We start from the raw sequence: 25,512 nt of genomic DNA on the forward strand, positions 1-25,512 counted from the left end.
GCACTTCCGGCGGAAATCCTTCGTGCACAGCCAAGCCTGGGTCCACGGCACTCTAACCTGCATTGCACGACTTTCTAAGTTGGTCTCCGGCGACGTGGGACTCCTTTGTGCAACTTCGGCGAGCACCGTTTCACGCATCCTCGTAGTGCCTGTTTCTGGCACTTCTCCGGGTGCTACCTGCTTCAGTGAGGGCTCTTTGTCTTGCTCGACGTCCCCTCTCTCTGCAGGTCCAATTTGCGACCTCCTGGGCCCCAGCAGCGTCCAAAAACGCCAAACGCACGATTTGCGTGTAGCAAGGCTTGTTGGCGTCCATCCGGCGGGAAAACACTTCTGCACGACTCTCCAAGGCGTGGGGGATCCATCCTCCAAAGGGGAAGTCTCTAGCCCTTGTCGTTCCTGCAGTATTCACAGTTCTTCAGCCTAGTAAGAGCTTCTTTGCACCAACCGCTGGCATTTCTTGGGCATCTGCCCATCTCCGAGCTGCTTGTGACTTTTGGACTTGGTCCCCTTGTTCCACAGGTACCCTCAGTCAGGAATCCATCGTTGTTGCATTGATGATTTGTGTTTTCCTTGCATTTTCCCTCTAACACGACTATTTTGTCCTTAGGGGAACTTTAGTGCACTTTGCACTCACTTTTCAGGGTCTTGGGGAGGGTTATTTTTCTAACTCTCACTATTTTATGATAGTCCCAGCGACCCTCTACAAGGTCACATAGGTTTGGGGTCCATTCGTGGTTCACATTCCACTTTTGGAGTATATGGTTTGTGTTGCCCCTATCCCTATGTTTCCCCATTGCATCCTATTGTAACTATACATTGTTTGCACTGTTTTCTAAGACTATACTGCATATTTTTGCTATTGTGTATATATATCTTGTGTATATTTCCTATCCTCTCACTGAGGGTACACTCTAAGATACTTTGGCATATTGTCATAAAAATAAAGTACCTTTATTTTTAGTATAACTGTGTATTGTGTTTTCTTATGATATTGTGCATATGACACTAAGTGGTACTGTAGTAGCTTCACACGTCTCCTAGTTCAGCCTAAGCTGCTCTGCTAAGCTACCATTATCTATCAGCCTAAGCTGCTAGACACCCTATACACTAATAAGGGATAACTGGGCCTGGTGCAAGGTGCAAGTACCCCTTGGTACTCACTACAAGCCAGTCCAGCCTCCTACACCCAGCAATCTAAAAAATTATTGACCAATTTCCACTGCTCCACTATTGGTCAAAGTATTTGAGAAAGTCATCAACCAACAACTCACTGAACACGTGGAACAAAACCGCCTACTTGAAGCTCACAATCAGGTTTGTGCGCCATCCGCAGCACTGAGACCGCACTGATTGCTGCCACAGACGACATCATATCTCTCCTTGACTGCAGAGAAACTGTGGCCCTGATCCTCCTCGACCTCTCTGCTGTGTTTGACACCGTCTCTCCCCATACCCTCATCGATAGACTACAACGGTATACAGCAAAAACGCCCTCAAGTGGATCGCCTCTTTCCTTATAGGCCGCACACACAGCTTCCCACTGCCTCCCTTCACCTCCGAACCCAAGGACATCATATGTGGCGTAACTAAAGGATCCTCCCTCAGCCCCATCCTATTCAACACCTACATGACCCCTTCCGCCCCATTGTCAGATCGAACAGACTCAACATAATCTTCTACTCCGAAGACACCCAACTAATCCTACTGCTCACTGAGGACCCCTCCAATGCCAAAACCCACTTTCGCAATGCCACGAGACAACTGCCTCAAACGCAACTAAGACAAGAGAGAAGTACTGATCTTCAGGAAGAGCCCCTCCGCTTGGGACCACAGCTCGTGACCAGCAGAACTCAGATCAACATTCACACCCACAGATGATGCATGCAACCTAGGCATCACCCTTGACAACAAACTGACCATGAAACCACAAGTCAATGCACCCTCCTCCTCCTCCTGCTCCTGCTTCCACACCCTTTGTATCCTCCTCAATGTTCAAACGGATCCCAGTCAACACCAAAAAAACGTCACCCAGGCCCTCTTCACCAGCCGCCTCAACTACGGCAACGCTCTCTATGCAGGCATCTCTTTCCAGCTTCTCAAAAGACTTCAGACCATACAGAATGTGGCAGCCAGACTCATCCTGGACATCCTAAAAGGATCCACATCAGACCCCCACCTCAGAAACCTCCACTGGCTCCCCATCCAGAAGAGATGCCAGTTCAAGCTCCTCACACATGCCTAAAAAGCTCTACACAATCAAGGAGCTTCAATGTGTTTCTCTTAACACTATGCCACAAATATTTGCCAATGGCAGGCCTACACAGTCTTGTGGAGGGGCGCCTTGCCTGGCTCCCAAGAAAACATCACTGACTTCAGGAGGCAGGTCGAAGCTGTCACCACTCAATCTCAATCTCCACACAAGAAGGTAAAGAGTTGACAGGTTCGGGTAGAGGACCATCCCCTGCTTCTGCGACAGGAGATCCTCCTGAATGGGCAGCCTGATTGGAGGATCAATGGCCATGCTCAACAGCTCAGGATACCAAACTCTCTGTGCCCATTCCGAAGCCACAAGCATGACTTGGGCCCAGTGGTTCCTGATCTTCTTGAGACCTCTAGGCAGAAGTGGTATGGGCAGAAAGGCGTAAAGGAGGCCTGAGCGCCACTTGAGACGAAAAGCATCTCTGAGCGACAGACGCCTTCGAAACTGCAGAATCTAAAACTGCCGACATTGAGCATTCTCGGCTGTGGTGAACAGATCTAACCAAGGTTTTCCCCATTGCTGAAAGAGACCTTGAAACAACTCTTGATGGAGACATCATTTGTGATCCGCTAGGCATCTTCGACTGGAGTTTGTCTCCCCTGCTGTTCAGAGAGACCGCCAGGAGTTGAACAATTTGGAATGTGCCCAGCCAGGTCCAGAGATGCCAAGCACTCTTGACAGAGGGTGCACAACCATCCCAAGAGTGATACATTGGTCACTACCATCAGGTCTGGCTGGGGAAGAGAGAGGGGTCTGCTGCTGACTCAATCGTGGTTCATAATCCACAAATTCAGGTCTTTCACAGTCCCCTCTGGGATCTGGACCATGTAGAGGGATTCCACTGATGCTGCGCCCACTGTAATTTCAGTTCCCACTGCAGAGCCTGCATATGCCAGTAGGTCATGAGTCCCAGCAGCCTCAGTCAGTCTTACCAAAATCCAGGATAAAGGCTGAAACATCGGTATCATAGCCTGAATAGCCTAGACTGGCCGTTTGGGAAGATAAGCCCAAAACTACACCATGTGCAGAACTGCTCCAATGAAGGGAAGAGTTTGAGAGGGAGTCAGATGTGCCTTCGGCATGTTGATAGTGAACCCCCGTGAGTGTAAGAGGCTTGCTGTATTCTGGAGGGAGAAGACAACAGTCTGCGGCAACATGCCTTCAAAGGGCAAGCTGTTGAGATAGGGGTAGACTAGCATCCCTGATCTTCACAGATGAGCTGCAACCACCACCACCTTGGTGAATACCAGAGGGGCCCTGATAACGTCAAAGGGAAGCATGGTGAACAGAAAGTGCTCATAGCCTACTACTACTGTGACCCACAGGTAGTGTCTGTGTCCAACGCTTTCTTCCAATCTACCAGGTCCAGGACAAATTGGACCTGAGCAAGCATGAGCATTTCTCCTTCTTGAGGAAGAAACTGAGGGGTGCAAGTCTATGACCGTATGAAGGCATCCATCCTTTTTGTGCACCAGAAAAGCAACCACTATCCACTTCTGGCCTGGGCAACCTCTCTATGGTTCCCTTGGCCAGGGGAGCCATCATTTCCTGGCAGAGAAGGGAGAGATGACCCTTCATCAGCCTGTCATAAGTTGGTTGCAAGGAGTGTGAGGCAGTCACGAAGCTGAGGGAGTAGCCCTTTCGGATGACATGCAAAACCCATCAGTCCGATGGGGCAGGTGATGGCGAATCCTGCTGCCCACTGGGTGCCCTGGATAGTAACAGGGCAAATTAGGAGGGTCTGGATGCTGCAGTTGCTGGGGCAAGGGATGGACTGGCCCAACCACTGGCTTCCTGAACCACAGGGTCTGTGGGTACCAAGCCCTCTTCCATGCAGAAGATAGGAAGCATGCGTGGCATGCTGGCTGGGAGGGTAGAGGGGCAGCTGGAAGCCCATTCCATGGTCACGAAAGGAGCGAAAGGCAGACTGGAGGTGACAAGGGCCATGGAAAGTCCCAACGACCTGGCCACAGTCCGCTGTCCTTAAAACGCTTCAGCGCTGAATCCACAAAAGCCAGTCGTCCTCAACCAGGTGTGGTGCCGTAAGGTTAATGTTGATAAAACCACTCTCTAGTGAGTCAGTGGTATCCAATTCACATCGAATGGTGAACTTAGATGTGTCCCTCCCTTCGGCAACAGCCTGGGCGAGTAAAGCCTGGGCCTTCTCTGGGACCACCTGCACAACTCTACCCCACAGAGTGAGGGAATAGCAGCCCAAAAGGCATGCAGTGCTCACAGACCCTAAGGTGTCCAGCCTCTTGGGTTCGCTATCCTGGGGAGTGGTGAGGAACGTGCAAGGATTTACGTGGGAAGTAGAGACTTGAACCACCAAGCTCTCTGGGGAAGGGTGTTGGTTGAGGAAGTTTGGGTCCCCTGGAGGGGGCAGTGGCGGCAGCCAATTAGTTCACAAGAGCCCCTGTGCTGGGCTTGTCCCATGTGCCAAGCAGGACGTTTGTGAGGGCCTCATTGAATGGGAGTAGCGGTTCTCAGGAGGGCACTCCTGGTTGCAGCAACTGTCTCAAAACATTTATCTTGACTGCCACTGAGAACAAATGAAGGTCAAGAACTTCCACTGCCCTCCTCACCACCACTGCGAAGGATGCTCCCTCCTCCATAGCCACAGAAGGGGGAGAATGCATGCCAGTATCTGGAGAAGAATCCAATTCACTGGCCTCAACCAGATCATCACACCAGTTCATGGTCTCATAAGGTTGGTATTTTTCAGGGTCCCATGACCCCTCTCATTCCTCTCAGAGTCCTAGCCCTTTAGCCCATAGATATAAGGCTCAGGCTCTGGCCTGGAAGAGATGGCTCCAGTCACTGCCAGAATCGGCGTATGTCAATGCCCTTCCGGCTCTGTGCTAGAGTCGGGGATAAGAATAGGGGGTGGCGCCAGGAGTGTTTAAATCGGAACCAGCACCAGGGAGGATGATATGGCAGGACTGGCATTGGTCCGGATCCAAGACTGGATCCTAGGGGGTCCTACTGGCACGGAGGGCAGAGCTGCTGGTGCCAAAATGATGGTTTTGGAGGGAGCATCCCCTCCCCACCCCCCGTCTTGGCGACAGTGAATGATGATTGTGCCTTAAATAATATATGGCTTATAGGTGCATAAAGATTGCTGCTCACATTTGCTTTCAATGGATCTAGCGGTAATCATGAATGATATTTAAATTAAACAGCTTCACATTGCAGGGATGCACAGGTTGAAAGAATTTGTGCATCAATGGCACTATGACAAGGTTGAGGTCCTTCTTGGAAGTAGGACTTCTCAGTGGTGTATAAAAATACAACAAGCCATCCAGAAGGCATTTGATGGCCTCACTAGAAGTGAGAAGAATCCACCACTGGCCTTTTTCTTTAAGCATTGATGGCTAATTAGATGAGCTTACAAGTACCCTTTTTAAATCTCTGACAGGTATCTTGAGAATGACAAAGAGTTAGCCATTAAGGGAACAGATGCCTTTAGGCACTATCAGTGTCAAAACCTCTGCCACTTGCTCTGGTGCTGCCACCTGGTGGCTGACTGGCAGACAGCCACCAGGATATCCAGCTTATCAGGGGGAAGTTACATGTGGTTACAGATGTGCTCTCCAAGAATCTGTGTTCAAGCTAAGCATACTGTAAGGACTGATGAGATACACTCTTCATGTTAATAGAAAGGAGGTCCGACCTGAGGCTAACGAGGATATTGGAGAAACAAACATAGTGAGGATGAGACCACAAGAATACCTCGGCCTGATCTTGATTTGGGAGAATCCACAGAATCAATTACATTTAGGAAAGGGGCTTCAAGGAATATCCATAACCGTTACTTCATAAGACTGCCCCAATCATGATGGTTCTGAGATGGCATCCTATTTGAATTTATGCCAAGTTTTGCAATTTTTTCACAATTTGGTTACTCTTAACCCTCAAAGATGGAATAAAAGACTTTTCAATTCTGCTCCCACTAGAGGCGCAAGTGTAGATGTCCACACTAGATGTCGGCCTTCAGGCTGAGAAACCTTGCTATGCAAGAAACCATGAGACATACATTGTGGGACATGACCAACCCCAACATCTATATGGGCTGCAGCAAAACTATGTTGAATTACTGCACATACGGTTTATGATGTCCAAAAGGGTGGTGGTGTTGGATTTCATCATGACTATTTCGGCTCAGGTCACTAGGAGGAAGGGCTTTAAGGCAAGAAAGACTAGTATTGACTGCCACATGTTGATGTAGAAGGATGTGCTAGATATGCTCTGTAAAGCATTTATGTGGACAACTATGGCTTTCCACCCTCCAATATATGTTATACGTGGGGGGAGGAAAGCATGGTCACATTATCCTTTATCATTGCAAACATTCATTGTTTTCTTTTGAAGATGCTATTTGCTTCCTGAATCAGCATCATATCGGATCTCAACTACACGTCAAAGGGTAGGGGGAAGACTGGAGTGTTGGACAAGTAAGGGTTAAAGCAGGAAAGCTCATGCCTAAGTGGGACTGGCCTAAATAGCGCCAACAGGAGGAGAAAATGCAAAGCTCCCTTCATCTCCTCGGAGTCAACCAAAACGGAGTGAGACATGACCCCTGAAACAGAAAGGGAAAAGGGGAATGATCTGTGTCCAACACACTGGCACCAGGAGTCCAAAAAGGAGAACAGACCTGCCGTGTGCAACAAGTAACTGGAATAACAATGCCAACAGTCAAACTTAAGTCAACAGTACAACTGAGTGTCTGGAGCAGGTAACACTTTGAACCAGGTCATTTGGCTTCTCATTAGTGAAAAGCGCTTTCCTGGAACTTAATAGCTGAACATGAGTAGAAAAAAGTGTGTATCGCACAGGGAAAAAAAGACACTAATCGCCTTATGACCCATTGCACTCACTTTCCAGGGGTTAATAGCATGTGCTGTCTTTGACCTTCGACGGTGACCTTCTTTGAGGACCCTTGGATTGGTAGCTCACTTTTTCACTCATTGGAGAGGTGGACATTGCCCTGCCCAATATCCAAGCACCTATAAATGCCTCTTAAAGCTCTTCCAAAATAAACTCAACATCTCCAGAGTAGGGTTGCCTATGCTCTCAATGCTTACTAGCACACTAGGTGCTTTTTCACAGACATTCTCCCTATGGTCACACATGGAGCATAGATATGCACTAGATGGCGTTTCCCAGTTACATCACACACTAATAATGTAGCTATAGTGCTGCAAACTGCTTGTGCCACAGCACTCATTACTAAAATTCAGATGTTGATGACTGGGATGCAAAACCTGAAAAAATTAAAAGAACTGCAGTAAAACATATTCTGAATGGAGGAGAGACAGGGTGCCCATCACATAGAAACAATGAGACCAGCTAGAAGTTCCAGCCCACAACATTTGGTGGATAAAATAAAATTGACAATGGAGGTCTGTCGGCATGGGGAGTATTGGTGATGTTTGAAAGGGGAGGGAGGCAGGGAGTGGTGTAGCAGTGTACACAGACGCAAAGATTTTTCTGAATAGTTGTGAGAAGTGCTTTTTTTGGTCGAGCGTGCTAGAGCTCTGACTGGTCAAAAGTATTGTGGGCTTTTAACCATGCCCAACTAACGCCCATCACTTTCATTCATCCGTTGGCTTGCCTTTCAAAAATCACTTGATATCATTGGTAAATGCTTTAAGTTTGTCCTGCCGTGGGGCAGTTTGGTTACCACCTTGGACACCGACCCTGTTTAAGGTATAATTGCACGACTGCCGATATACTTCAGCGTGGGTGAACTACTTTTTTCTTTTGCCTGTGCTTCGTGGCTGCCATGGCACTCACAGCGCTCAGAACGCAAACTCGATCGGCGGTATCGTTTTTACATTATATACACACACTCTGATCTGCTTAGTACACGTACTTTGCAGCAGGCATATTAATCCTATGCGCTTATGATGACTCCAGTCTTCCACTATTTTAAAAAAAGACACCGCTACGGTGGTAATTACACAGAGCACAGCTGCAGGGCCTGGCTGTAAATAATTTTAAGACGACAATTAAAATCTACCTGCGGGTGTGGTGCACCGCCCAGGCCCTTGGCGTAGTAACATTACATGAGAGTGAGACAATTGCGAGCACATGGTCTCAGTCTCAAGTAATTATAAGGCAGTAGCTGAAGTGTTTACTATAATCAATAGTCTTCACAGCCCAGGCCCAGCCTGGCCCAGCTGTATTATTTAAAAAAGACATGATGATTTGACTATAAAAATCCGACCACCGCCACTGGGTCCGGTGCACCACCCACAGCACTAATAACATGAGAGACAGTGTGACTGCCAATCAGTTGTGCAGCACATGGGTAAGACAATCTAAGACAGCAATGGCAGGCATAGTATTGTTTATTTACATTTTAATTGCTGTCTCTCAAGTCCTTACTTCATCGTCACTGCCTGGGCAGCTAAGCCCAGCTGCCAGCGCCACAGACCGGTGGGCTAGGTCGGGTCCCGCTGAGCTGCTCGTAGAATGTGTGGTAACAGGTGCTGTCAATCATGCGAGCAGCTTCGAGTGCTGCAGCACCTGGGCTGCGTTGTCTATCCCCGCCAACCCTGCCACGGTGAAATGGGCCGGCGAGGTCGGGAGGTTCTGCGGCATGCTCAAAATTTGGCTTCAAGAAGCGCAGCCATTCATTGCCAAAACATAATGAATTGAAATGCTGCCCTTGGCTCTCAATGAGGCAGGAGGCATGCGGACCCGTGACTCACCTAACAGCCTATTAAACTGTCTCACACTGTCAGTCTACTTCACCATTGGGCACAGACGTCAGTTTAATTTATGCACGTGTCAGTCGGTCCGGGGGTGTGTCTGTACGTGATTACATTGTAGCAGTACTCACAGAGCTGCAAGCTGATCTAGCGAGCCCCCTTTCGGCTCTGCCTGTAAGGAGTGATGCGCACCATGCCAACAGCAACTGCAGCTCAGGCGATCATGCATATAGCAGCTCCGCTTGACAACTCAGGAGGCGCTTGAGCTGTGTGTGCATGTATTTATAAACCTAACCTCGAGGAGAGCTTACAGTTAATTATGCTGTACAATGGTCAATATTTTAAAACAAATATTTCAGTTCAATATTGACTGAGGATCATTAATATCATGTGAGGTGGCTCTCCTCAAGTGTGTGAAACATCATGGACAGATGTTTTGACTCCCCAGACTGCAGTGAAGGGACAGCGAGTACAATTATTTATTCATTGCCCTGTGGGCAATGTCCCCTGTACCAACTGCAAAGTAATTATGTTTTGCACCTGGGAGTAGTTTGTATTTTAGGGCCCTGTTAAAAAAAATATTCCAGTAGGCCTACTAGCCCTTTAGTAATATGCAGGGCCACTGAAATTATGTGGCAGGAAGGACCAAACTATGCAGCAGGGTTGACCAATTAATGTGGCAAAAAAGACCAGTTATGCGTTTACAATGCCAACAGCTCCAACTAAAGTACATGCAAGACCTACTGCATTGCAAAAGCTTGTTAGTCCTGTCACTAAGTTGCAGGGTACCAGTTAAAAGTAGCATATAGCCTTAGCCTTGATCCTTGATCCTTTTTCAACATTCACACATATGATCTGTGGTTAGCACTACCTTTAACAGCGAGATATAAAGCTGTTGCAGTTATCTGTAACTGCAGGTGACAAGAGTAAATAACAGACAGTGGCTATTTCAGGTACATGAAACATCATCATATGAAGAGTTTCTTGGTAGTTTATATTGTATTGCACCAAATAAACTTTCATACCACTCAGACAACAAAATTAATTTGTGGTATTTTTTAGCCACTAATGACCAACTACAACATTAAAAAAAGTTGTGTAAAATACTGTTGTCCATTTTATCAGTCACTCAATCAATCAATCAAAAAAATTTGTAGATTTGTAGAGTGCGTTACTCACCCGTGAGGGTCTCAAGGTGCTTGGGTGGGGTGGGGGGGGGGGAGGGGGAGGATGCGGGCCAGTGAAGGTCACTGGTCGAACAGCCAAGTCTTGAGGTTCTTTCTGAAGACTAGTAGGTCTTTGGTTTTGCGAAGGTCGGTGGGAAGGGAGTTCCAGGTTTTAGGAGCGAGGTAGGAGAAAGACCTGCCTCCTGTGGTGGTGTGCAGGATGCGGGGGACTGTGGCTAGGGCGAGGTCGGTTGATCGGAGGTTGCGTGTGGGAGTGTGGAAGTTTACTCTTTCATTGAGGTAGGTTGGGCCGGTGTTGTGGAGGGATTTGTGTGCGTGGATGAGGATCTTGAATGTGATTCTCTTGTCTATGGGGAGCCAGTGTAGGGATTTGAGGTGTGGTGAGATTCGTTTGTGTCGGGGGAGGCCAAGGACGTGGCGCGCAGCTGTGTTCTGGATTCTTTTGAGTTTGCGTTTGAGTTTGAGTGTTGTGTCGGCGTAGAGGGCGTTGCCGTAGTCCAGTCTGCTGCTGATGAGTGCGTGGGTGACTGTCTTTCTGGTCTCTGGGGGTATCCATTTGAAGGATTTTTTTTTAGGGTGCGGAGTGTGTGGAAGCAGGAGGAGGTTAGAGCATTGATTTGGGCGGGGTCGAGGATGATACTGAGGTTGCGTACGTGGGTTGCAGGGATGAGTGCGGGGCCTAGGGCGGTGGGCCACCAGGAGGAGTCCCATGTGGTTTTGTTGGGGCCGAAGATGATGACTTCGGTTTTGTTTGAGTTGAGCTTGAGATGGTTAGTGGTCATCCAGTTGGCGGTGTCTAGGAGAGCGGCGTGTAGGTTGGTTTTGGTGGGGTTGCGGGTGAGGGAGAGGATGAGTTGGGTGTCATCTGCATATGAGAGGATGGTGATTCCGTGTGCTCGGAGAATGTTGGCTAGGGGGATCATGTAGATGTTGAAGAGTGTGGGTCTGAGAGAGGTTCCTTGGGGGACTCAGCAGGTGATCTTGGTAGTGTTGGAGTGGAAGGGCGGGAGGCGGACTTTCTGGCTTCGGTCGGTGAGGAAGGAGGAGAGCCAGTCTAAGGCTTTGTGGCGGATTCCTATGTTGTGGAGGCGTGTGCGGAGTGTGTGGTGGCAGACGGTGTCAAAAGCTGTGGAGAGGTCTAGGAGGATGAGTGCAATGGTCTCGCCTTTGTCGATTTTGGTCCGGATGTCTTCAGTGCATGCGATGAGGGCGGTTTCTGTGCTGTGGTTCTTGCGGAACCCAGATTGTGAGGGGTCAAGGGTGTTGGTTTCTTCGAGGAAGTGGGATATGCGAGTGTTGACTAATTTCTCTGCAACCTTGGCGGGGAACGGGAGGAGGGGGATGGGGCGGTAGTTGGAGAGGATCTCCGGGTTGGGTTTTTTTTTTTTTTTTTTTAGGAGAGCAGTAATTTCTGCGTGCTTCCAGGGGTCTAGGTAGGTGGCGGAGTCAAAAGAGGAGTTGATTATGTTGTAGAGTATGGGGGTGATGGTAGGGCTAGCTTTGTTGTAGATGCGGTGTGGACAGGGGTCGGAGGGGGAACTGGAGTGGATGGAGTTCATGGTTTTTTCAGTTTCTTTGTGTGTGGTAGGGGTCCATGTGGATAGTGTGGTGGGGTCTTGAGGGGGGGTTGAGTTGGGTGGGAGAAGGGTATGTGTGGTGGGTGTGTGTGATGTGAAGCTGTTGTGGATGTCCAGGATTTTGTGGAGGAAGTGGTTGGAAAGGGCGTCACATAGGGGCTGTGTGTGTGTGGGGTCTATGTTGCTGGCTTGGGGTTTGGCAAGTTCGTTGATGATGGTGAAGAGTTCTTTGCTGTTTTGGGAGTTGTTGTCAAGGCGTGTCTTATAGTGAACTCTTTTAGCGGTGCGTATGAGTTGGTGATGGGTGCGAATGTTGGTTTTGAGTGTGGAGAAGTTGGTTGAGGAGGGTTCTATTCTCCATATTTTCTCAGCTTGGCGGCATTTGCGCTTGGAGTTCAGGGGTGAACCATGGGGCGTTCTTGATGTTGCAAGTGGTGATGTGTGTTCTGAGGGGTGCTAGTGTGTGTGCGCAGGTAGTGATCCATTTGGAGAGGTTGTGTGCCCCTGCGTTGGGGTCGTTGGTGTGGGGGGTGGGGGGGGTTATGGGCCAGATGGGAGTTTAGACGTTCTGTGGGGATCTTGTCCCACATGCGGTAGGGTGTGGTGTGTTGATGGTAATGTGTGGGGGGTTTGGTGAAGGAGAAGTAGACGCAGTGGTGGTCTGTCCAGGGGAGTTCGGTGGTGTGGGTGTAGGCTATGTGTTGGCTTGAGGTGAAGATTGCGTCCAGCGTGTGTCCTGCTGAGTGGGTGGGTGCGGTGACCAGTTGTTTGAGTCTGAGGTTGTTGAGTTTGCCTATGAGGGAGGTAGTGTTGTGGTCTTGTGAGTTTCCTAAGTGAAAGTTGAAATCACTGAGGATGATGTAGTCTGTGGAGGTGAGGGCGTACGGGCTGATGCTGTCTGCGATGGTGTCACAGAAGGCAGGGCATGGTCCGGGTGGTCTGTAGACTAGTGTACCTCTGAGGGTGGAGTTGTTGATGTGGACGAGGAAGTGCATGTGTTCAGTGTTGCCGATAGTGTCTTGGGAGCTGGTGGTGACTTTGATGGTGTCTCTGTGTAGGATGGCGATGCCTCCGCCTGGCTTGTTTAGGCGGTCTTTGCATTGGAGTTTGTATCCCTTGGGGGTGGCTATGGCTATGTCGGGTTCTGAGGAGAGGTTGGTCCAGGTTTCCGTGAGGAAGGCGATGTCAGGTGAGTGTGTAGTGATGAGGTCCCAGAGTTCTATTGCATGTTTGTGAAGGGAGCAGATGTTGAGTAGCAGGCAGTTCAGGTGGTTGTGGTGGGTGGCGTTGGTGTGGTGCGTGAGGGTGTTGTTGCGAGGTGTGTTCTGGTTGTGGGCTGGTGTGCTGCGGGGTTGGTTGGTGGGGGCAGGGTGGGTGAGTTTTGTGTTGGGGGTGTTTTGTTTGTTGAGGGTGGGGTCGCTATGGTTGGTGTGTGGTGTGAGCGATGACGAGCAGGAAAAGTGGCAGGTGTAGCAGGTGAAGGGGCCATGAGTGTGTGTGTGTGGGGCTAGATGTGGTGCATGTGGTGTGGGGCCCTGGGTTGAGGGAGTGGAGGGTGAGGGGGGAATAAATGTGTCTGGGAGGGCCAGGGGTTCTGGCTCTGGGTGTGGTCCAGGCGCGGACGGCCGCAGACGGGCTGCCATAAGAGGAGGGGAGGGTGGGAGTGGCAGCTGGGAGGCGGGACGGCCTGTCCTACGAGAGGGCTGGGGGGTGGGGCCGCAGGGGACGCAGCGGTGGGGTTTTGGAGAGAGAAGAAAGGTGAGAGAAGAACGGAGAGAGAAGAACGGTGAGAGAAAGGAGGGGGAGGCAGGAGGGGGAGGCGGGAGGGGCCGCAGGGGACAGCGGCGGGGTTTTGGAGAGAGAAGAAAGGTGAGAGAAGAACGGTGAGAGAAGGAGGGGGGAGGCGGGAGGGGCTACAGGGGACGCAGCAGCAGGATTTTGGAGAGAGAAGAAAGGTGAGAGAAGAAGAGAGAGAGAAGAAAGGTGAGAGAAGAACGGAGAGAGAAGAACGGAGAGAGAAAGGAGGGGGGAGGCAGGAGGGGCCGCAGGGGACGCGGCGGCGGGGTTTGGAGAGAGTGAACGGGAGAAGGAGGTGGTGCGGAGGGCAAGGCGGGGAGCGACCTACCTGCAAGCAGGGTCAAAGGTTGCTCCTAGCTAGCACGCCGCGGCTGCCATAAGAGGAGGGGAGGGTGGAAGTGGCAGCTGGGAGGCGGGAGGGACTGTCCTATGAGAGGGCTGGGGGGTGGGGCCGCAGGGGACGCGGCGGCGGGGTTTTGGAGAGAGAAGAAAGGTGAGAGAAGAACGGAGAGAGAAGAAAGGTGAGAGAAGAACAGTGAGAGAAAGGAGGGGGGAGGCATGAGGGGTTGCAGGGGACGCAGTGGCGGGTTTTTGGAGAGAGAATAAAGGTGAGAGAAGAACGGAGAGAGAAGAACGGAGAGAGAAGAACAGTGAGAGAAAGGAGGGGGAGGTGGGAGGGGCCACAGGGGACGCAGCGGCGGGGTTTTGGAGAGAGAAGAAAGGAGAGAGAAGAACGGTGAGAGAAGGAGGGGGGAGGCGGGAGGGGCCGCAGGGGACGCAGCAGCAGGGTTTTGGAGAGAGAAGAAAGGTGAGAGAAGAACGGAGAGAGAAGAAAGGTGAGAGAAGAACGGAGAGAGAAGAACGGTAAGAGAAAGGAGGGGGGAGGTGGGAGGGGCCGCAGCGGCGGGGTTTGGAGAGAGAGAACGGGAGAAGGAGGTGGCGCGGAGGGCAAGGCGGGGAGCGACCTACCTGCAAGCAGGATCGAAGGTTTTATGAAACACGTTGTCTTAAAAACTGGTTGAATAACTCAATGGCACTCATTTTTTTTACTTCAAAAAAGGTACAAAATGCTGAGGTGCCCCTCCAAAAATGAAATCTGGTAACTAACACAAATCATTGCAGAAAACGATCAATCCACTGGGCTATAATACTGGTAGTGATACGCGCATGATTTCTGACTGCAAATGTATAGAAAACTCACAATTTGAACCCCAAAAAAAGACAGATCAATGGTCATGTGATCTATTTCACTTGTGCCGAATGTAGCTGCCACTCGAATGCCCTGAAGGAGGTCTCTATCCCTCACTCTGGCTCTCAAAGAAAGTGGTATTCTGGTGAGCACAAAAACAGAAAGGTGGCACACTTAAAGGGCAGGGTTTTTCTACAGTAACTCATGTACATCGAATAAACCCAAGCTCGTTATGGAAATTATTTGTGATCAATCACACTGCTTAATACAATTGCAAACTCTGTATAATAAAACCAAGAATGCAAGGTACATACATCGTCCCCTGAAGTAAGCTTTTCTTTCATCTTTTGTGCTCTGCGTACAAAATCCTCAGCCACAGAATGATCAACAGGGCTTTTCGCAGGAGTAGGGCCGATGCTTCCACTTTCTTCCTCACTGCTGTCCTCTGTCTAAAGAAAAGATAAATCAGAGTTAATGGCAAAATGTAATTCGTAAATCAAGTAACAATCCTAAGATTTGATTATTTTATAAAGACTGAAACACAGCTAATTCACATAGTTTTTATGGAACAATTCTGTTTATTATTTCTGCCATCTCTAGTGAATACACAGCCCAGAGGGCCAGCCGCGATCGAGAAAAGAGAAACTGGCCCAGTCCTGCACACAGCTTTCACCTACAACCCTGAGGCCGGCAGCCTAATTTAGATAATTGAAACAGAAACAAAACAATCATATAAAATAATTTAAAAAAAATCCTTCCCCCTTCCTCCCAATTCTCCTTCTGTATAGTGGCTTAGCGGTCAATTATGTTGGCACAATGCAAGGTCAGGATGTGGATGTATAGGACGTATGGGCCTCAAAGGTAATCTAGGTCTCAGCCGGGGTCATATCTGGGATCAAGTGAGACAGTCACAAATAGGCCAGATATGTCAACTCTCGGAACTCAGAGGAAAGGATGTGGATAAAGTGTGTCCACATGTCAGAGGTGCGATCCGCGTCCGCTGACAAGGGGTTTTTCTATCCACAGGATAAACACAATTTATGCAATTAGGGGGTATGGTCTGGTGTCCTGTCTGTGCCCCAGAGAGACAGTATGACCTGATGGGTTGCCCCTAGGGCCAGAGCCACTTGCCTCTCTCTACTAGAGCACAAAGGGTAAGTCAGGGGATTAAGGAGCACCAGTAAGGTGGAAACCTCGAGATGGAAGTGTTGAATGCATAGTCGATGTCATGTAATACTTGTTCCACTTTCAGGTGAACTTCGGGCAGTGCCATAAAAGGTGGAGCAGGGACCTTGTGTCACCACATCCCCACCAGCACTCCTTCGAGCACCCCGTGTTCCACTCCTGAAGTCTCTTTGGGGTCAGATACCAACAGGAAACAATTTTATCTGCCGTCTCAGTGCTGGTCATATCATTCACTGTGTGGTGTAGTCTGTAAAAAAATATCCTCCCATTCCTTAGAAGAATTGTGCCATGTTCCACCTCCCACCTACATTGCCTAATTTAATTGGAGTCTGCTTCCTCCTCAGCAAGGCCTAAAGTTCAGTTATAAGACGTTTGTTGTCGAATTTAAGGAGTATTCATTTCTCAAAAGGGGTCATCGGTCATCCCGCTCCCTTCAAAGTACGAGGCCAACAACCCAATGACGAAGTTGGCGATATTGTACATGGTCTGAGTCAGTTGAGGAGTAGTCAAGATTTTAGTTGGTTAAAGGGAATAAGACCTTTAGTGTCAAAGACGCACCACACCAATTTACAGCCCCCGACTTGCCAGTGTCGGAACAGTTCTTGCTGCATCCCAGGGACGATGTCGGGATTAGCAAAGATCAGGTCACAGGAGAAGAGAAGGTGGTCAGGCTAGCTCTGATCGCTACGGAGTCCCATACTTTGAGTGGGACTTGTCACCGGGGAACAGTAAAGGCCCCAAGCCCTATGCTTACGGGGAAGACGAAATTCCTTACATAAATTGGTACCCCCAACAGATTGGTCCATAATAATCCGGTGCTTCTCAGCGAGCAGGCGATTCCATTCCACTAAAAATCTAAGTAGAGCGGGTTGGTAGTAGCGAAGCAGCAGGAGTACCGTCAAACCACTGTCCCTCTTTGGGTAATATATTAAGTTTTGTGTAGGTGAGGCTTCTTGCCATCCCACAGAAATTTGTTGATGTTCAATTGGAGGGAGCGGATTGCATTTGGTGGTGGGCACAAAGGCAAGGTCTGAAATAAGAATAGCATCTTGACCGCCGCTATTCTACCCATCCAGGAGAGGCGAAGGCGGCTACAAGCAGATAGATCTCTGGTGTTTGAGAGGCAAGAGTTGTGTAGTTAGTGTCCAATGTTTTAGGAATAGCCTGTGCCAGTGAGATGCCCAAGTATGGTATGGCATACGCCGCCCATTAGAAGGGGAACAGGGATTACAGGGCGGTTTCATGAGTGGGACTGACAGAGATTCAAAATCTGGGACTTATGCATATTCATTTCACTTTGAATCCCGAGATCTTTCCGAAAGCCTGAAGCTCAGTGACCTATGCAGGGAGTGAGACCACTGATTTTGTAATTGATAAAAATAACATTGTCAGCATATCAGCTAATTAAACGTTGGTCACGGTCAAAGGGAATCCCCGCTATGTCCAGGTTGTCTCTCAGACGTTGCACCAAGGCCTCCATGTATAGAGCAAAAAGAAGAGGGGACAAAGGACAGACCTGGCGGGTGCCCCGTCGGATAGAGAATGGAGGGGATGATATGCTGTTAACCCTGACTGAGACTCGGAGGCACTATAGATACTCTGCACGCAGTTGCAAAACCTTTCGCCAATACCGAATTTCCGCAGCGTTTCAAAGAGGTAAGGCCAGTGGACATGGTCGAACACCTTTTCAGCGTCGATGGTGAGAAGCAAAGTCTCTTTGCGTGACCAATGTATCTTAATCTGTAAGGTGCAGAGGGCACCTGATGTTGTCCCTACATTGGAGTGTGGGAATAAATCCTGCCTGGTTTGTTTCGATCAGGCCTGGCATTAGTGGGTTAAGGCGGTGCGCTAATATACTGGTGAATAACTGTGCCTATATATTTAAGAGAGAGATAGGTCTATACAACCTGCAAAGGGCTGCATCCTTACCCAGTTTCGGAATTACCGAGATAGCATCTAGCATAGAGTCTGTAAGGGAACCCAACTTGGCGAAGGAATTATATAGACAAGTGAGCGGGAGTGAGGGGTGGGGGGCTTATGTCTGACAAACTTTTATAATATTGTGAACTAAAGCCATCAGTCCTCAGGGACGTCATTGGTTTCAGACGCGCAATGGCCAAAATCACCGTCTCTATGTGAAGAGGCTATTCCAAGGCCGAAGTCTCTGTATCAGACAGAGAGGTGAGGGTGACATTTTGGAGATATCCTAACGGGTTTTCTGTTAGGGCCATCAGCAGTAGCACAGAGAGGACCATAAAAGGCCCGAAAATGCAATGTTATTCCCTCATTTGAACAGGAACCTGTGGAGGAGCGGGTACAGATCTTCATCACTAATCTGGAATGGATTTTTCTGCGTAGGCGATGCACCAGCATGCACCCACAGCGGTTGCTCCCCAGATAAAATTTATGTTTGAGGCGCACCACAGCATATTCTGCCCTAAGTCAAGGCGTTGAAGTAGGCCCTGGGCTTTCTCTAGCTCCCTCTACACCCTGTGGGCCCCTGTTCGCTTTTGTTAGCCTCCAGTTTAGAAACAGTTCTTTCAAGAGTTAGCAGTTTATCTCGGCAGTGACGATTCTCTGTGGCTGAAATGACTGTAAGCTCACTTCTCACTAGCAGCTTCAAGCTTTCTAGACAGAGGCCAGGGAGATCTTCCCGATATCGTTAGCTTGGAGATAGTAAGCAATTAACTTCCGAATAGAGTTGATTGTGGCTTGGGACTGAAGCAAGGCAACCCACACACGCCATTGGGAGCTCCTGGATTGGGACAGTGGCAAGATAAGAGACAGGGATAGGGGGCCTGATCAGAGAGTGAGTGCGGGGCAATAGATGCTTCTGATATAAGGTCTAGCAGAGTTGGGGTTGCCAGGAAATGATCAATACATGAATATGTCTTATGTGTAGCTGAATAATACGTGTAGTCCCTAGTAGATGAGTGTAGTCATTGCCACACCTCCTGCAGTCCACAGTCCGCAAGTCAACATAGAAGGCCCCAGTTTGGTTAGAGCGTTGTCCAGAGCGGTCCATGTAGGTATCCATAACCAAATTCCTTTCCCCACTTACAAGGATAACTGCATCAGGGGTCTGAAGGACAGAGGCCAAGGAACTTTTAAGGAAGGATTTCTGGTGCTCATTAGAGGCCTAAACCTTTGCCAGGTTAAAGTGAAATGGTACCCACCCTAAGTTAAGAAGGCGCCGCTTAACTTCCGCTATTGTAGACAGGATTTCAACCTTGAAGCCCATGGGAAGACAATGGCTACCCCGCCTTCTTCACAGGGCAAGAGGACCATAGCTGGCAGAGGAACCAGTAGGATTGCATTCTGTGGACATCATTAGAGATCGAGTCAGTCTCCTGCATGAGACAAATGTCACTAGCGGATTGCTTGCGGAGAGACAGGACCAGAGACCTTTTAGTGGGGTTGAGGTCCTGTACATTGAAGCTAGTAAATTTAAGCTCCAGGAAATCTGCGTATGAGGGTTGAGTGCTGAGAAGATGCCCACTGGGAGTCAAAAGGGTGTGAAGCAATAGGGCGTTGCTATTCACATAGATTCATCATGACACAGATAGCCTAGGCAAGGGCTGACCATGTTAGAAGGAGTAAGCACACCCATAACACCCAGTCTCCCCAACAAACAAAATGTGAAAACAAAAATCAAGTACTTGCATTAGTTCACTGATCATGGAAATAGTGAGTGAAGTGTGGTCCTGGCGGACGTAGCCATAACCAGAGAAGAGCTTCAAGGAGAAATGTCCCATCAAAGAAAAGTCCATTGGACCACTCTGAAACTAAAAGACTCCTGTGCCCTGTCCCAGCCTCCCTCAGCCCCATCTGCCAGAGGAGAGAACGCTGGGACTAATGACCACCAGCCTCAAGGTTTATCAACTTTGTCGGTGTCTCCAGACAGCGTGGCCAGCATGGACTTTCTTTCCAATGTCACAGTCTCTGGATCAGGACGAATACTACCAGAAGGTTGTTTGGACCGACACTAGAGCACTCACCTCTATGCCATCCAACCCTATGTACTGGTGGGTCGTCTCCCCAGGGAAGGATCCTCAGTGCCAAGCATTCGGCAGGCCTCATTGAGGAAATGAAGATGATAGAGCTTGCCTTCAAGACAGAAGATGATCTGGAAAGGATGGCCCCAGGAGTAGGAGATGCTGGCACTCCTCTGGTGGACAGTGACCGGGTGAAAGTCACAGTGCTTCTGAAGTGTAATGGTCACTAGATCCTGATACAACAAAAGTGCGTGGCCCATGAATTGGAGCGGATGGATATCACGAGCCTTGCGCAGAATGGTTTGTTTCACCTGAAAATCATGAATGTGCACTAATATGTCTTCAGGATGTCCTTTCGCTGGTTTCGGTGGTCCCACCCAATGCAACTGGTCAAGCTTTATTTCTATGTCTACCCCAGGGTGTGGTGAAAGAGAGCCCCAATATATTTCTGCAGGTTGGCTCCTTCAGCATTTGTCGTGACCCCTTGGATGCAGACATTATGCTGCAAGCTGTTTTCTAGGTCTTCGGTGTGAGCCTTTACGTCAATTTATTGTTCCTGAAGTCCGAACACCTCCTGCACCCATTCAATCTCTTCACAGTTACTGGATCCTTTCTCCTACCGCGTCCAGATCATAGTGCACCTCACAGTGGTCGGAGGAGACATCTTTTTGACCGCCTGCAAGTCTTTGCGTAGAGATGCAAATAAAGTCTACACAAAAGAGTGTGTCACTGGGCTCTCTGCATCGTCAGTCTCAGGGGGGTGCTCAGTGCTTGCCGCGGATGCTCTATCCCCTGATGGCCACCCCAATAGGCGTAATTAGCATGATCCGGAGAGAGCAGTCTTTTGCCCTGGCCGCAGACTTGGCAGCGCTTACCACACAGAAACAGCCGCAGCAACCAGCCAGTGGAAGCTGTTCTTGTCTAGGAGTAGGAGGGAGGAGCCGTCACGCTGAGAGGCCTCTCCAAGAATTCACTCCGGAGGATATTCCTGGGCTCCTGCACCCAGTGCTGCTCCCTTTGTCCTTCAAAGTTGGTGCAAATTACAGGCAGAGTAGGCAATGTTTGAGGAGGGAGGCAGAAAACCTTACAGTAAAGAAGCCTCCCCTCCCCCACCCCCCCAGTGGCCCCCAGTTCCACGAAGCTCACAGGCTCGATCAGAAAGTACCATCACCTTGGAGGTGCAAAAGACACAGTCCCTCCAGAGTCGAGAAGCCCAGGTCGCGTAGACCAGATCGGCCCTCCATGCCAGTTACACCAGGCAGTGAGCTGAAAGCCTTCCAACAGTCTGCTCTGGCAGCCCTCGATCGCTTAAAGCATGCCTCCTATTCACCACTCTCTCAGTGCAGTAAGCAGTCCAGGCTCCAAGGCCGAGCAGATGCTTCAGTTATTCTGTGGACCTGATGGGAGGTCCAACCCCAGGGTATGCAGATGTGTACCATAGTAGTTCCTGGCACTATACGGAACTACTTTGTGGGTGGATGTGCTCCTTGTGAATAGGAAGGATTCCTCCTCTCAATGAAGTTGGCCAAAGGATTAAGGGAACTGACTTTTTGCCCAATTATATATCTGTAGTGTGGGGAAAAATGTAACTGATACAATAACAGACCAATGAATGAAGTGAATTGCTTAAAAGCTCCTATAAGCTAGCATTTTAGTAAAATTATAAGCTCTTGTGGAACAGTACACCTAAAATAAAATGACCTTAAGCACCCAGCTACTGACTGATTTAGCACACAAACAAATTACATAGGTTTAAAAATGCATTTTGGGATATTCTCACTACATATGATAGGTAAAAGAGTTCATCCTTCTGAATTTAATGTTAGGATATCTAGAAATAAACGCATGTGTCAATAGAAAAGTATTCAGCATTCATGAGAGTGTAGGAAATGTCTAAAACAACTTGTGTTCTTTACATTTCTGCTAATGCTTTCTTCATCACACCTGCCCCCAGGTTGTCGGTAGTGAAATGTGTTACTTTAAACAGATCTCATCCATAAAACAACTCTACTGTTACATATAAGTGGCTTTTGCATCAAGTATAAAAATACACACACATCAGACCATAATGTGTTTTTATAGCTATATTTCCTGAGATACAACTTACTACATTTTTAGACGCAGTGTGCTAAATTATTGCCAAATGTCCCGTTTGTGAGTATGGGAACATACCGAGAGATAGAATTTCCATTTTGACGAGTTTTGTTCCCTTTTGCCTCTTAAAAATCCATTCTTTGTAAAGTGTTTCAGCGGGGGAATGGGACATGTCCATTCTGCCACAAGGCACCCGTTTCCAAATTCTCTTGAGTTCCAAGCAATACACTAACATTTCATTTCCTGTAACCGATCCGGACTTTGCAGTGAAGAGAGAGCTATAGAAACTCCAGGATACACAGCATTGAAAGGTGCTTCTTTATCAGTAGGCAGCATGAGCGTATGACTAAGCAATATGGCATGGGGTGGACTTAAAAATATAATGGTTCGTTTTTATCTGCAGCTTTTCCGGGAGGAACAATAGCTAAAGTGAAGCTCTTTATCTACAGCAACTAAACGGGGATAACAGACGGGTTATTGACAGGTGTGTTTCCAGCAGCATTGATGACTGGTCAAGACCCAGATTGCATAGATCGACCAGTGTAAAACAGCCTCGCTTTATTTTTACACGTCAGTAAATATATATTAAACATAAAAAGCAATATAAAAAAAATGATAAGTGAAAAGTTTGAATTATTCTCAGCCACTCTTAAATTTACCGGGTACGCATTAAAATCTTCTGTTTTTTTTGCCTATTATGCAATGCCGGACAAAGACCAGCCATATGCACATCAGAATCGGTCGAACGCTAAGCTTGGTGTCCGCGCAATGAGAACCCAAGCAATTCCAGACAGTACTAGACTTCAGATACAAGGACTGAAGCCTCGCACATCTCACGTCACTGTTCCAACAAGGATATCAGTGAGGGAGCAGCTGCAGATTAGTGTGCACAGTTCGTCAAATAACCAGAAAAGTCCACGGTTGAGCTACTCCGCAGATCAGAGGATGCCAGTGACCACGGTATCGGGGTTTAAGCTACCCAAGACAATGCTTTGAGGGCTTGGTACTCCTCAGCAGTCTCTAGCAAACACATGTGCATTTCTCACAAGAAATACAAGATTTACTTGTTTGCTACATTTGTGTCCTACTGTATGAATTTAAAATACATACTGTACCTACTCTGGGGTGCAAAAAGATCACACAGAAAGGGCAAAACTGTTGTAGGAATTTAAAATCGGATCATGTACAGCGAAGTATCCAAATCGATGGGGGAAAATGACCATCTTAACTGATGATCAATCATATCAACAATTGTAGACCCGGAGGTACATATTTAGCATCCAAAATACAGTGCCTGTGGTTAAAACAAGCCCTTATAAAGATTAGTATACACTTTAGCTTAACTGTTCATTTGGGAGCTACTAATCCCACGGATTCAACAAGAGCTTGTCCAGAAAACGTGTATGCGTTACTGATAGTATTGAAACATAATGTCAGAGTGTCTGTATGCAGCGAATCAGACTGGCTCATTGAATATGCATAATTTGTCCTTCCCTGGCTGCTGACAGACTACGCAAGATTAACCCAAATCCTATAATCATTGCTTCTGTGCCCTGTGCTTCTATATCAAATAGGGTTCCAAATACGTTTGCATGAGACATCGGAGCACTATTATAAGTAAACCTAGTGAAGCCTTTCCTAACATGACCACAGCGCTGAATCCTAGGTGTTGGAAAATGGGTTATTGGTAGGGCAGGTAGGTACCTACACCTGGCAACAAGCCACAAACCTCCACATAAGTACAGTTAGGTCTCAGTAAATTAATCCCAGCTCTACCCTTGGTAGCTTGGCATCGAGCGTCAAGGCTTAACTTAGGAGACAAAGTGTAAAGCATTCAAATATCACAAAACAGTAATTAAATAAAACACAGGAAACAGTTTAAAAATCCAAAACCAATTTATAAAAATAGCTTATATTTTTATCTTTAAAATGACACAAAAACGATTAAAATCGGTTCAGGGGAACCGGAGATATGAATTTTTAAAGTATTATTATTTTCTAGCGCTTAGAAACCAAAAGCGCCAATCGGGTCATCTGGTTGCACCAGGACCGGGGCAAAGTCAAACTTTCAGGCCGACCGCGATGGAGCCCTGCTTGGCTACAAGTCACGGGAGGCCTCGGTTAAAAAGTTACCTTCTGACTTAGTCTCTTTTTTGATGTTTTTCTTCCCCGGGACGAACCTGCCAGTTGAATCCGACCTCCTGGAGCCCTTGTCCGGATACGCAAAGTCGGTTTCCTCGGTGGTGATTTTTACCTTCGGACTTAGTCGTTTTTTCGAGATGAAAATCCTTCGACCGGGGTAAACCTGGATCTTGATCCGACGTCCGTGGAGCCCTTCTCGGATTCGATGGCTGGGAGGTCCCGGTCAACTTTTTACCTTCAGACTTAGTCTCTTTTTTGGATGTTTTTCTTTACCGGGACGAACCACGAAGTCAGGCCGGGTCGCGGTTGAGGCAAGCCGGCTAGAATTTCCGCGTTGGGTCGGTCACTTTATGGAGCTTTTTTTCAAAAATTCTCCAATCTTTTCCAAACTTCTGGGGCTTCACCCAGATGTTCTTTCAAGGTTCTTTTGGGGTCCACAGCTCACCCCAAGGGTCCAGAAGTTCTGTGATGGTCCTTGGGAAGTGCGGACTTCAACTCCCAGAATGCACCTGGCGCAAACTCCTTTTTGGCCACTGGACAGTGGTCAGCTGGTCACTTTTTCAGGAGTTGGTGCAGGGGACTCTGGATAGCAATTTTTCACCTGTAGCAAACAGGGAGTCCCTCCTTGAACCAGTTGAAGCCAGGCAAAGTCCTTCTTGTGGTGAAGCCCAAGTGTGCAGCTGGTGCAGTCTTTCTGAGTGCAGGGTCCAGGTGCAGGCCAGGGGTCCAGCAGGGCAGTCCTTCTTCTTCTTTAGTTCCTTTCTTGTTGAATTCTGGAGGGGATCTGAGGCGTGGGTGCAGGTCTGCCAGTTTTATCCTTGCTCCTGGGTGAAAAGCAGGGGGGCCCTGGTTCTCCAATCAGGGACAGGGTCGTCCCCCTGTGATGACCACTTCCTGGGAAGTGTGGCAAAAATCCATCCCAGAAGGCAACAGTCTCTAAAAATCCAAAATGGATGAATCTGATTTTTGGAGGAGAGATCTGGCTGAGCCCACCCACTGGTGTGGCTAAAAATCATAAACACACCCCTCTCCTGCCCTCTCCTAATCTAATCAAGGGGGCACCTAGCTGTCTGGGGTTGCAGGATGTGGGGGTGTTGCTGGGTGCTCCAGATGTCCTTCTCTGCCTTTGAAGACCAGTTTGGCAGCCCTCCCCCTTCCTGCCTCACCATCTGCTGAGGGGAGATTCTCTCCCCCAAGCACATTCCTTTGTGTGAAGCCAGGCCACTTCACACCTCATTAAAGTAGCCTGGCAGAAGCTGCTGCAGGCTGGCCAATCAGAGCACAACAGCAAAAACAATGCAGAGCTGAAATTGGCAACTTTTTAGGTAAAGTCTAAACTTTTTACCTGAACTGGTTATATTAAATCCAAC

The 25,512-nt window shown here is 48.4% G+C and overlaps 1 protein-coding gene across 1 annotated transcript in view; it reads right to left on the reverse strand.

Annotated features, from left to right (window-relative positions):
• GPALPP1 (GPALPP motifs containing 1) overlaps positions 1-25,512 on the reverse strand; it is a 145,939-nt gene that overhangs the window by 34,447 nt on the left and 85,980 nt on the right. Inside the window, exon 5 of the mRNA XM_069205410.1 lies at positions 15,041-15,175. Within this exon, the coding sequence (XP_069061511.1) occupies positions 15,041-15,175 (135 nt within the window). The remainder of the gene's footprint in view (positions 1-15,040; positions 15,176-25,512) is intronic.

This window comes from Pleurodeles waltl, chromosome 8 (assembly GCF_031143425.1).
Source record: "Pleurodeles waltl isolate 20211129_DDA chromosome 8, aPleWal1.hap1.20221129, whole genome shotgun sequence".
NCBI lineage: Eukaryota > Metazoa > Chordata > Amphibia > Caudata > Salamandridae > Pleurodeles > Pleurodeles waltl.